Raw genomic sequence first — 12,577 nt, 5'->3', positions numbered from 1 at the left:
CCCTTTTGCATAGTGCTATGATAGATAAGATTGAGTGTGTGTCAGCCTTTCCATTATAAACTTCAGGACCCAGAGCATTAGTCATCCAGAGTAAGTGCTGATGTTGAGATGAAACAATGCAGAACCATTTTTATATTACATAAACATATATAACTCAATTATTATTAAGAACACTTTAGTTACTTAAAGGTCCTAACAGAATCACAAGCTTCTCCTTGGAACCCTGTAGGAACAGAAGCTGCTCACAGTTTTTCAGAGCAAACTGTCTCAATACCTGCAATGAAGTGTAACAGCACTGAATCTCCCTCTCTCTCTCTCTTTTATTCCCAAAAGCATTTCCAAATATCTATTAATCATGTTACAGTTGCATTGATGAGGATGGTACCATAGGATTTACAGAGAAACTCTTAGAAGAATCTTAATCTACAAAAATGAACATTGTGGACAGATCATGTACTTTGAGTCCTGCACAGCCCAGATTTCTTGGCTAAAAGGGAAATCTTCCATAGAAAAATAAGACAGCTATCTAAAAGTATTTAATTTTTTTTTTCTTCCATTTCAGATGTTGTTGAAACTGGACTATGTCTCTTTGGGCCTGAAAAGTCCTCTACAAGATGTTTAACTCAATCACTACATTTTAAGTATCTCCACTGAACATCTTATTGTTCCTTTCAAGGAAAACATTCTTCTGCTGCTCCTGGTGAAATCACAAGGAACTGTATCTCTAGGTGGACTTCACAGGCAGCCTCAAGAGAGCTATTCCACAACATATCTCTAAGGTGAAGGATAAAATTTTATTAGATTGACATATCACAAGACACTCTACTTCTCTCTTATTTTACAGCTCTGTTAGCAGTCAAAAGTAGTTCACAGAGGAGAGTGTTTATGCTGAAATATGCTTTTAAAGCAATACTGTGACCTTGTTCATTTCATACTTAGTTTGCAACAATTCTTTTTAGGAAACCTTAACTTAGGTAACTTTAAAACTCCAAGCCTCCTGTGGTCTTTTTTATTGCAACTCCTTCCACGTTCTTGCGTACATAAAGCTTAAATATTAGTAAATCTTACCTCATCATCACTTTCCAACTTATTTCCATGCCCATCAGACAGCATCTTGCCTTTTCTTGCAGAGAGCGGAGACCCAACAAGGCAAAGGACAGACATTTTCATGAATGAAAATACTAAAGCAGGTTAATATTATAATAAAAGAATGAAATACTGTGGAGGCAGAAAGAAGATTGCACGTGATAAACCAGACTGAAGAGGCAAAAGATCCTTATATTTCAGAAAGTTCACTCTTATGGATTGGAAACTCAAAGAAACACCTAAGCAAAGGACAAATTCATCTCTCTGGCAGTTTTCTCTGGGGCTCAGCAGGCTATAAGCAATGGGAGTGAATGTTTTGAGACCTTAGTGAGCTGCATACAGACACTGGTTTTCTCTGAGGATCTGAACTCAGAACTGCCTGATTGGGGACTCAGTGGGATAACCCCTTCCCACAAGTACCTCCTCAGCTCCCTGAGAATGAATTTGGCTCGTCACAACATTTATAAACAGGAATCCCAGCCAATGACCACTTTTGACAAGGATGCATATTTTTGAGGAAATAGGTACAAGTGTGCTTTCAGCTCTAGATGTGTTTTGGGGGAGGCTGTGATCAGTTAGTCTAATGGAAAACCTGTGAATAATAACAACAACTCTTCAAAAATACTGAGGCAAGACCAAAACATGTATCAGACTGTATGTGTTGCTCTCTGAGTTTGAAGACTTGGATATAGGCTGGACTTGATGATCTCAAAAGTCTTTTCCAGCCTAGTTAATTCTGTGATTCTGTGAATACTTACATTCAGAAAAACTACAGTCCAGCCAAGAGATTCTCCTCAGATGGTGTTTCTGGACAAGCCATTATTTTTACAGCAGAATTGACTGAGTACTGAAAAAATAAGTGGAAAGACTCAGGCAAGTTAGATTAGAGAAGGTGGTGTTATTGCTAAAAGGAACTTCTTTAAAAAAATAATCGCACAAGCATGCACATGAAAAGATACGTTAGTTCTGACTTACTCATCCCCTAAATACCTTATTTAGGGTCAATTCAGGTTGATCAGTTTGATTTTGACTCTGAAAGTCTGATTCACCCTAGCAACTGTGAAGGTTAATCTCCAGCTCTGATAGTGAAAAGAATTGAAAAAGAATGGGAGAGTAAGGAGTGACAGCATAGTATGAAAACAGAAAAAAAATTCATCATGGTTTCTCATAGTTCAGAGCAGTGATGGCTAAGGTGAGCAACACTAGAAAAGTGATATTTTTACTCTGGGATCTGGAAAAAGAAAAAAAAGAAGTACAATGAAGATCATACACTTAGAGATCTCCCTGGAGTTTTCTTTTTACTTCAGAGAGTTTCTGAACTTTTTCATGGTGTCTTTCAGGAAGTCAATGCTGTATTATTGTGGTATTGTTAGTACTCAGACTTTTACTGGGGAAATTTTTGTATGTGTCAGGCTAATTGGATGTATACATGTATTCAGCAGCCAAGAAAATGTAGCCCAGGGCACCATTCTAAGAGTTGATATTCTGAGCTACCTTCCAAATGGAGAAAGTAAAACATGGTCTGTACATTTGGAGTCTCAGAAAGGATTGTGGAACTTGGAACTGCAGTACTGAGGATTTCATTTTCTGTTTCATCCGATTATTACTTGAATATTAATTTCTATTAACAGTGGCATGAAGAATTTTTTCTTTTATTTTGACAAAGTTGGCACACTTCTAAGTTGAGTATATTAATGTCTAGAAGCCCATGCCTTCATATAAGTGACCATTTGATTCCTTTATAGTTGCAACTTTTTCACATTAGCAAGGAGTTATGGATGTTGCCTATTTTATTTTCTGCTACTCATATAATACCCATAGGGAGACTGAAGTTAAGATCTTCAGATATTTTAGCAATAGAGAAAATACATGGCTCTATTTTTGTATTCTCCTAGAGAGAGACAATATATAGTCAATATAGCCACCCAGTTTACCTCTCACAATTTGTGATGTGGTTGAGCTTGCAATGAGATCCATGTATAGACTGCACAGCAGATGGGAATTTCCCTCCTGGTGTTGCAATGCAGTCCCATAAAATGGTGCTGAGCAGCTGACCGTGGGTTTGGTTCGGTGTCCTCCTCCCGCTGCCCCCGCAGCAGCAGAGCTCTCTCTCTCGGAGCGCGGAGCGCGGACGCCTCCCTGCGAGCGCCCGGCACAGCGCGCTGGGGCAGCGCCGCCCGCTCCCGCTCCAGGGACATAGCCCGGGGATGCTGCGCCCAGCTCTGCCTGAACAAGCCTTTGCCATTTCATAGTCATTTAAATAACATTTCAAGGCTCTGACTATAAATAGTGATTGCTCTGTAGGATGAAACTTTTTCCTAGCTTGCCTTTTACTCCCCCATGCTCTGCCACCAGGGCTGCTGCCGGCCCCACACCTCACAGCCTGCTTTGGATCCCGGGGACATGGACTGAGACACAGCTCAGTGCAAACACAAGAAAGCTGCACATTCTGCTTTGGGTGCACACTCAAACATGTACACACAAATTTACTGCCTAGCTCATCACAGGATTTTATAGTTGGGACTATTTGAACAATTACTCCTTTCAAAATTCTCCATAATCCCTGTAGGCAGGATAAGATGTGGGCATTTTAAACACAGTGATCTTTCCTTACATTGCCTTCCAGGTGCCCATCACTTGGTCCACATCTTGAGGGTAACACTGGCATGTGATGGCAGCAGAAGCCTTACCAGCACTGCACAGAGCACACTGTTCTGTGTTTCACATTCTTCACATTCTGTGTAGTATAGTTTACTGTGCCACGGGGTTTCTCTTCTTTGTAGGAATCAATGTTCATCCCCACTTCCCAAACCTTTTTCCAACAAATCCATCCAAGTATTTATTCTTTTAGTCATGCAGTTGGCCAAAGCCATCTGTGCAGAGAAGCTACCATTGAGGGGTATTCCCCCATTCATCTTTTTTTAAGATTTTTGGTTCTACTAGAAAGAATCCTGAGTATACTCATCCTTTCTCTTCCAGCTTGCCTCAAGTTTAACAAGTATACTGTGGTTCTCCAGGATAGCAACAAAAAACTGGAAACAAACTTAATCCACAAGAGGCTTAAAATAGCACTGTAGTGGGAGGCTAGATGTTTGAGCTTGTTTTCACATTTTGAAAATTCCACTGTTTCCATGAGAAGAGAAACAAAACGATTACTTTGATGAAATTGTTTGGGTTTTTTTTAGAAGCCCCGTATTTGTTACAGAGTCAACACCAGACTTTAGGCACAATAACCCACAAGTTATTGTGGGTTACCCACAACCCACTTGACAGGAAAGTTAAAAAGGCACAAATTCTGTTAGGAACATAAAACTGAACTAGGGATGCAGAGCTACAATGTGTTTCCATTATGACTTTCCCCAATAATTGCAATAACCAAGCTAGTAAGAGCCATCACAGTACCTTACAAGTGATGCTTATGCCCTGCTCTGCTGTCCCTCCAAGAGAGACTGAAGTCTCCCATAAGCCCAGGGCTGGTGACTACGAGGCTGCTGCTGTCTGTCTATAGCTTCATCTACTCAGTCCTCCTGGTTGGGTAGCCAGCAACAGACCCCCACCACAATGCCACCTGTCCCTGTGCTCCCTTTAATCCTCACCCACAAGCTCCCCATCAACTCCTCATCCATCCCCAGTGGAGTTCCATGCAGCGTGGCTGGTCACTGACACGGAGGGTAGCACCTGCTATTCCCTGCCAGTCCTTCCATCCCATTGCTCCTCTGTGATGCCACTGAGAGCATAGCCTTGCACATCTGAGCACTCTCTAACTCCTCCTGTTCATTCCCTATGATGCCTGCATTCCCACAGAGGCACTCTTGTGTCCCTGATGAGACAGACTTCCTGGCTGGAGTGAGTCCTTTGTGCTGCTCTGCAGGGGCTCCTGCTGACCTGTAATCCCTTTCCTGGCTCTGGGCATCTATGGCTGGCACTGGCATCAAACTGAGATGAGGAGTGGGAAGGGCTGAGGCTCTCCTCTGCCAGCAAGCTTAGTTTAGAGCCCTCTTCACCAGCCTGGCGACCCTAGGACCACAAATGCTCACACACATAAACAGAAGATACAGTCCAGACACCCACTCCACCACGTAAAAACTGCTTTATTGATTGCAGTTTACATGTTACAATTAACGTGTGATTCCAATCATTAAGTCAGCTGCTTATAATAAGCTGCCACCACAGTCACATGGGAACTGGACAAAGAGATGTTAGTTGCTGAGGCATCCTCAAATGGAATCAGTTCGGCTTCTTAGGCATTGAAGAGACAAGAAGGTAATAAACAGCATACATTGTTCCTGAATTAAGAGACAGAAAAGATATTTTCAGATTAGCACACAGAATTCCTCTGAAGTCAGCTTTCCAGTTTGTTCCAGAAGAAATATTGACAAAAAGCAGCTGCAATTCAGACAAAATACATTTCCACAGCCACGTCTCAATTTTTTTTGGTAATTCATATTTTAGAGAAAAAAAATTTAAATAAATACATTTCCACAGGCTGCAAAAAAAAAGAGATGGGGGAAAAAAAGTGGGCAGAGGTATATCTGTGGAACCCCCACAATCATGAAGTAAGTTACTAATTCTTAAAGTAGCTGGACTGAAAATCCATTTGATCAACACGTTTAAGAGGCTACTGCAAAATTAGGTAACAAGCAACATAAAGATTACATATATATAGTATTATGAATCTTGGTTATAATTCTGCTAGTTTTCACAGCACATGAAAACTCAGAACACTGAGTATCACCTATCACTAAGAAAAGTCAGACTAGTGTGAAAACTGGTTCATGTACATGCTATAATTACATTTTACTCCTTTGCAGAATACATGAAGTAGTTCTGTTTTTCCCTAACACCATATGTAAAACCTGAAGGAGTATTCAGACCCATGGTGCTTAGCCTGGGAAAAAGTAATATGAAAATCTAAACCTGGAAAAAGCACAAATGAATACACAGTATGTCCAAATGTGGTTTTCGTTTCTTTATATAAACTTTGCATGTTATAAAGAAGAGACTGAAGGCATTGCATAATTATTTTACAGAGAAAACACCATTCATGTTGGAGATTGCACCAAAGCAAAAATATTTTAATATTAGTGCACTGGAAATTGTACCAAAGCAAAAATATTTCAGTATTAGCCTTACCAAACAGCGTCAGACCCGCAGTGGTTCTATAAAACATAGAATCTTTTGCCCCACCTTTAAGATGCACTGGGAGGCCATTGTCCTCCTAATGGAAACAAGTGACAAAAATTAACTATTTATACGCAGTATTTACAATATTGCGTTAATATAACTACAGTTACCCAGTGGAAGAATTACTACCCCACAATATCTTTCTGACTCCCAAAAGACACTGAACCTTATTTAGATCCTGCTCTGTCTTGAAAGCTTTCACTCTGCTATCAGGTGATGACTCACTAGGGGAATATAAAAAGCCATTTGCACAGTTTGTACCTTAAGCAGTGACTGGCAGATGCATGAACACTTCTGACACCAGCCAGAGCCCTCAGGTGCACGGGATGTGATTACCACCCCTAGAAACCTCCCGTCCATCTCCAGCAGAGTCAGTCCCTGCTACAGGGAGCAACAGGGGGAGGAGTCTCTATTGTCACTTGGTGGCACACAGGAAATTGTTTTGCTCCACCCAAAGCAGAACTCCTAAGCACTAGCACCACGTGATCTTTACTCCTGTCAGCAAGATGACGCTGCTCTGGATTTCAGGCCAGCCTCCAGTGCTGGCGACCTGCACCTTACCCCAGCTTAACTTGCTCTCCCACAAGAAAGGAATGGAAGGAGGAAGAGATATGCCTGTAGATCTCTGCCAGCAGAAACTGAACCTCTGACCCTGTCCCATCACCAACATCACCCTCCCATTTCCTTCCCCTTGGCTCACAATGAACACCGTGCTCCTTAGTCCAGTGTCTCAACAAGACTGGCTTTCTCTTTCAGAGGAAAGGAAACCAATAAGAAACTAAAACAATTGAAGTGGGGCTTCTAATATATTTGGTCCCTTTCACGGAGCTGAAGATCAGTTTATCCTCAGTCTGAAGCTACAGCTCCAGGTTGTGGCTCACAGCTGGGATTACTCTCTGGAATGTTCTCTGCTTTTACTACTTCACCTAGTGGCCCTATCAATCAGGAACAGAGTAATTCAGAAATTATTTTTAAAGATGCAATATTTTTCAAGGAATTAATCCAATCATTTAAGACCTTTACAGTTTTCATGACTGAGAAATACAGTAATACCACATCCTTATTAAAAATTACGGGGCTTATCTATGAGCTATAGAAAGAGATGTAGGATTTCAGATTTACCTTTTCACTGTTATTTCTGTCTTTTCACTGGACATACTCCCCCATACCAACTAATTTCAGAGTACTTTATATTTGTACCATGCCTAATACTTACAAGAAACTCCAGTAAAAATCATTTCATGGGGTAAAAAAAAACCCCTAAAGAGTCAGCAAGTCAAGAATGCATGTAAAAATACTCAACCTCTGCAGAAAATAACTGCTAATTGCAAATGCTCTAGTCATACAACAGATTTTGAGAGCTCTCTTCAGATGTAAAGGGGAGCCTGACCAGTTCTTTTGAAAAAACCATGCAGTTATGATCTACTAAAACCTTGTTAATCTACTAACATTATTCAACTCATTCATTACCTGAAATATCTTCTGATTCTCAGAAACTCTATTTACAAGCCTGCGTGAAGCAGTGCTTATGGTTCTCTGGGAAATCTGGCGAAGAGCCTGAAATAAAGGATAAACAGTGTTTTAGGAACAGTGACATTTCACAGCTCTGTCCACACTGGGTAGAAATTGCTTCTTTGAAAAGCAAGATAGAAGTGGAACAGCAAAAATGAAAGGCTTTTAAAAACAAACAAACATACAAAACTTCACCAAAACATGCTAGTTTTGAATTCAGTAAATTTTTCAGCAAACTATGTAAAGGACTGCTTGACTGGCTACCCGGAAAGGAAAAACTCGGGAAAATTACTTTCAGTAAGACACAACGGATTTATGGATATGCAGCATAAACTTCAGGTTCCCATTCAGGAGAAATCTCAGCCTCTGCCCCTTTAGACCTCAGTTTTAGGCACCATTTTCTGTATCTAAATACCGAAAGGGACAATAATATTTTTGACAAAAATATTTGTGTTTGTGAAGACAAGGAACTCCCGTCACTGCTGCAGTTCACCTAGGAGCCACCAGCACAGGAGGCAACCTTCAGAGTGCTAAGGAAGCACCTTCATGCCACCACACAGCTTAAATCACCTTGCTGTGTCCTGAGCTGGAATCTGTTTCCACACACTGATCATATAGGGTAGCCTACCAAAATCAATGACCTATATACAATTCTTTAATCTGCCTTTGCTAAAATGTCAAGGCTCAGAGTGCGGCAGCTCTAAGCGGCAGGCGGCCTCGGCCTCCTTCAGGCAACATTGACAACACACCGTTTCCACACAATTACCCTCGCTGCAAACGCAGCCCCGGGGCGAGCAAACACACAGGCGACGCTGGTTGCAAGGAACCGGACCAGGCATCTCTCCTTACCCACCCCAAACAAACACGCTATAAAACAGATCTCCTTCGAGACGAGCGAAGCGTACCGAGCCCCGCGACTCAGCCTTATCCTCTCAAGTCCCTGAAGCTCAGCACTACGTGGACCTTGCCCCGACCCCCGCAGGTCGCTCCGCAGCGCCCGGCAGGGAGAGCGGCCACCGCGGCCGAGCCCCGCAGCCGGGCGGGCACCCTGAGCGAGCCCCACACGCCGCCGGCGGCAGCGGACCGCTCTCCTCGGGCCTCACCTGCACGTTCCGCCACATCGCGGCTCTTGGTCCTGTCACCTCCCGCCGGCAACAAGGGCAGCGGAAGGGGAAGCGGCTCCCCCGCCCACGGCGGACGCACCACAGAGGGAGCGGCCCGGAGCGCCGCCGCAGAGCCCACAGCGCCCCCCGCCAGTCCGCCCGGCCCGGCTTGGGTAGCAAGGCGGGGCCGGGAGCCCGGGCTGAGACCCCGGCGCCGGGAAGGAGGAGCGGTGACGTCTCAGAGCACGCAGGGCCGGCAGCGGCTGAGGCACACTGGGAGCGCTTGATTGCCCACGCAGCCCCGGCGGGGAACCTGCTGCCCCCGGACTCTGTGATTGCGGCCGCCTCCCTGCGCCTTCAGAGGGCGCTTTGGGAAATCCTTGAAATGTGCCCCCGAGGTCCTCCATACGCTGGGCTGCGCCTGTTCGCCTGGACTCGCTGGAATGCCCAGGGGCCGCCACTGCAGGCAAGGACGCCGAGCGAGGCAGAGCCTGGGTCCGACTCGGGAGCGGTTCTGGCACCCCTGCGTGGATGTGGCGTCCATCCTTTGTTGAGCCGCTACACTCAGAAAACCCCAAAGCACCCCAGGCAGTACCTGCCCTCTGCCTTAAGCCCTGTTAGTGGCTGGGACACAGAGCGCTCTGCATGCGGGGGAAAAAAAAAAAAAAAAACACACAACCAAAAACCAACTAACTTCAGCTTCATGTTTCGCAATCTATAATTACATAGAGTGAAGAAATGCAGGAATTGCATGGAATACAAACCTACTTGAGTCTCAGGAAAAAATGATTTGCCCTTCAAGAAACTACTCTATGTAGGAGAAGCCTATGCATGTTTTTTCTGCATTGCAGATCTAGCCCCGTAATTGCATTTTCCCATGCTTCAAGCTTATGCTGAAATACAATGCTGTCAGGAATGGCTTTGCTGCAGTTGAAGTGCACTTAGTTTTTGGCATTACAGTACTTTTGCACTGGTGCCAAACCTCATGATGAACAACGTGTGTCAAACACGACAAATTAGTGCTCAATTCAGTATGAAAATAACAAGGATCATATCGCAATCTTACGAGCTGTCCCAGAAAGAAACTAAAAATGCAATGATGAAGCATTTCTAGATATAGCCTTAGCTGTGCAAAATATTTAAAATAGCATTTAGAAAGCACAGTCATGGACAAATACGTGCTTTAACAAAGGAGGAAACTGGATGCATTATTTAACAAATGGATTTCAAACATTTGAGCAGTGCTATCACAGAGCAACACTTAAAAATGCATTACTACACTGTAAGACAGATTTCCATTCATTCCTCTTGCAATCTTAAGAGTGCATACAATATTTTATTCTGATTTTTATACACTCAGTTGAATACCAGATACTGGTAAAAGAATCATAATTCACAGATAAATTATTAATCCTGATTTCTGCTGTGTGAGCTACTTTCTGGTATGTCTGAATCTAAATTTCAGGGACATTTTCGGTAAAAATACCCTTTACAACAGAAAGGCCATACTTAAGGATTGGCATGTGGGTTACCTACCTGATCAAAGCTACATAATAACTGCTCAGAGCAAGCACAGCTGGTCTCTTCAGTGTTGACTAATTCATGAAGAAATGAAAACTTGAGGGAACGAGAAATGGCAACTTGCTGCTTTAGGATGAAGGTGTTTCATTAGAAACAAACACATGCTTCTTCCTACTGAACAGGGCAATTCTTGCATGTATTGCATTGTGTAACAAAATTGTTTATCAAAACTCATTGTTGAACTGTTTAAGTTCTGTTTAAGCCAGAAAGAAAGCAGGCCTGTTAACCTAGCTGTTTAGAAGCATTTGTCATAAAAAAAGTGTTCTACCTCTTCAACCAGTAATACAAGGCTGCATAAATCCTGCTAAACAGATGACATAAAATTAGGCCTCAGCAGGCGATCCTAAAGACAGTATTTTCCTTTCTTCCAAGAATATCACAGTCCAATCCTTCCCGTTTTCATAATAGAACTAATGAAATTATTAATTACATTCTTGCACCTCTAACACTAAGCATCTCATCACTTTATTTTGCAAAATTTAGGCAGAGGCCTCAGGTAAAAATTCAATTCAATTTGCACATAACTCTGGTATTCCATTTGCTCAATTTTTTTATTTTACATGATCTTTACCAAGGGTCTAGTGAGAAAGATCTCAAAATACTTCATTTTAATTTATATTTTTTAAAAAACTTCTCGAGCTTCCTTAGTGATTGACTAACACTTTTATTCCTCTTCATTTCATCCCTATGACAAAATGAGAGATAATCTTCCAACTTCAGACTTTGCAGCAGCAGTTGATGTAACTCAGGTGGACAGTATCACTTCACTTGCAAGCACAGGCTAAAGATGTTCAGACTGGGAGGCTTATGGGGAGGTAGTTTCTTACTTGAGACTCAGGTCATGTAAGGACCTGCTAATTCCTATCATGCCATTTTGTAATGGTCTTCAGTCTTAATTGATACTGTCAAATAAGATTAGACTTCACATGTAGGCACAGAATACAATATGGGGATCGAACATTCTGTGAGTTAGAAGGGAGGGAATTTTTACATGAAAATACTCTGAGGAAAATTTAATACTACTACTTATATTAAATATAATTTAATACTACTAAAATTAAATAAAATTTAATACTACTACTAATATTAAATAAAATTTAATACTTCTACTAATCAAACAAAATCCCAAAACTTTTCACAATTGGGCTTTCTGAAAATAAACTTCAGAGTCTATTTTGACACTGCCAGAAGCAGTCTCTTCCATAAACTGGCCACATTGCTAAGAAGCCAGCAAGAATAAAATTGACTTAGATTTTCACTGTTTTGTCTTCTCCTTTGAAAGAGAGCATTTTGGGCAGGTTGTTCAATACAGACAAGCCTTTTATATGGGGAACATTTTGGGGGTATTGGAGAGGTTTTATGTTGAATTACTGAATTAAAATTAAAAAAACAACTTATGTAATACCAAGTGTAGATCACATTTTCAGGAAAGATCAGAAACCCTTTGTCTTGTCACAGGAACTTTGAAGATCAGATTACTCTGTGTTTATGCAATGTTCTTTGTCTTCTTCAGCAGTTGCATTAAAGTAAGTAACTTAATTTACTGTAGGTACCTGATTTAGACTTAAGTCACCTTTTTCCACTAAGCACTCTCTTCAGCTCAGTCTGTTCTTTTCCCACTGCAAGTAGGGCATGTGAGAGAAGAGTGCAATCAATAACATTTCCTGTGAATCCAATCCAACCAGCCATGCTCATTGCTCTGTTTGCAGATGTTACTTGACCTACACTCTCATGGCCTTTCCTCCCTCAGAGATTTCTATTAAAAAAAGACAAGACTTGCATCCTTCCTCAATATTCATAATTAATCCTTGAAAGAGTCCAAGGATCCTCCAAGGATCTCCATTGTTGTCAACATGACATCCAGACAAATGAAGATGAGTGAAGGAAGAGTTTACAAATTTGACCAATATTTTGAACTCTTACAAGCATTTTAAGCTCCACAGGCACACTGTCCCATGTATTTACTGCTAAAGGCTTTCAGAGAACCCACTTAATTGCAATAAAAACTAGACAGCAATTCTCACCCTGGTGCACTTCATTGAGATTGAAGATACATTGGCAGCTATAGTCAGTAAAAAAAAAAAAGTAAGGCATTGAAAAATATTACGAGG

General features: G+C 41.9%; 1 protein-coding gene across 1 annotated transcript; it reads right to left on the bottom strand.

The window, feature by feature from the left end:
• Positions 1 to 5,157: 5,157 nt before the first annotated feature.
• On the bottom strand, positions 5,158 to 8,995 carry LOC128939094 (cytochrome c oxidase subunit 7A2, mitochondrial). The gene is made up of 4 exons (XM_054279863.1): positions 8,886 to 8,995; positions 7,741 to 7,827; positions 6,220 to 6,304; positions 5,158 to 5,372 (listed from the first exon to the last, which is right to left on the bottom strand). The coding sequence occupies exons 1-4, from the start codon at positions 8,901 to 8,903 to the stop codon at positions 5,314 to 5,316; spliced, it is 249 nt and encodes an 82-aa protein (XP_054135838.1). The 5' UTR covers positions 8,904 to 8,995; the 3' UTR covers positions 5,158 to 5,313.
• Positions 8,996 to 12,577: the final 3,582 nt, after the last annotated feature.

Source organism: Melozone crissalis, unplaced genomic scaffold (assembly GCF_028551555.1).
Source record: "Melozone crissalis strain CALT ecotype California unplaced genomic scaffold, PUWL_Pcris_2 ptg000027l_1, whole genome shotgun sequence".
Lineage (NCBI taxonomy): Eukaryota > Metazoa > Chordata > Aves > Passeriformes > Passerellidae > Melozone > Melozone crissalis.
The sequence above is the reverse complement of the archived record's forward strand: the minus strand, read 5'-3'. Positions and strand labels throughout refer to the sequence as shown.

What these genes read in the sequence shown, in the direction of transcription:
- LOC128939094 (XM_054279863.1), bottom strand. An exon ending in AGAATCAGAAGATATTTCAG is followed by an intron (nt 6,305 to 7,740) that starts GTAATGAATGAG and finishes TGTTTCCATTAG; the next exon opens with GAGGACAATGGCCTCCCAGT. An exon ending in TGCGGGTCTGACGCTGTTTG is followed by an intron (nt 5,373 to 6,219) that starts GTAAGGCTAATA and finishes CTCTTAATTCAG; the next exon opens with GAACAATGTATGCTGTTTAT.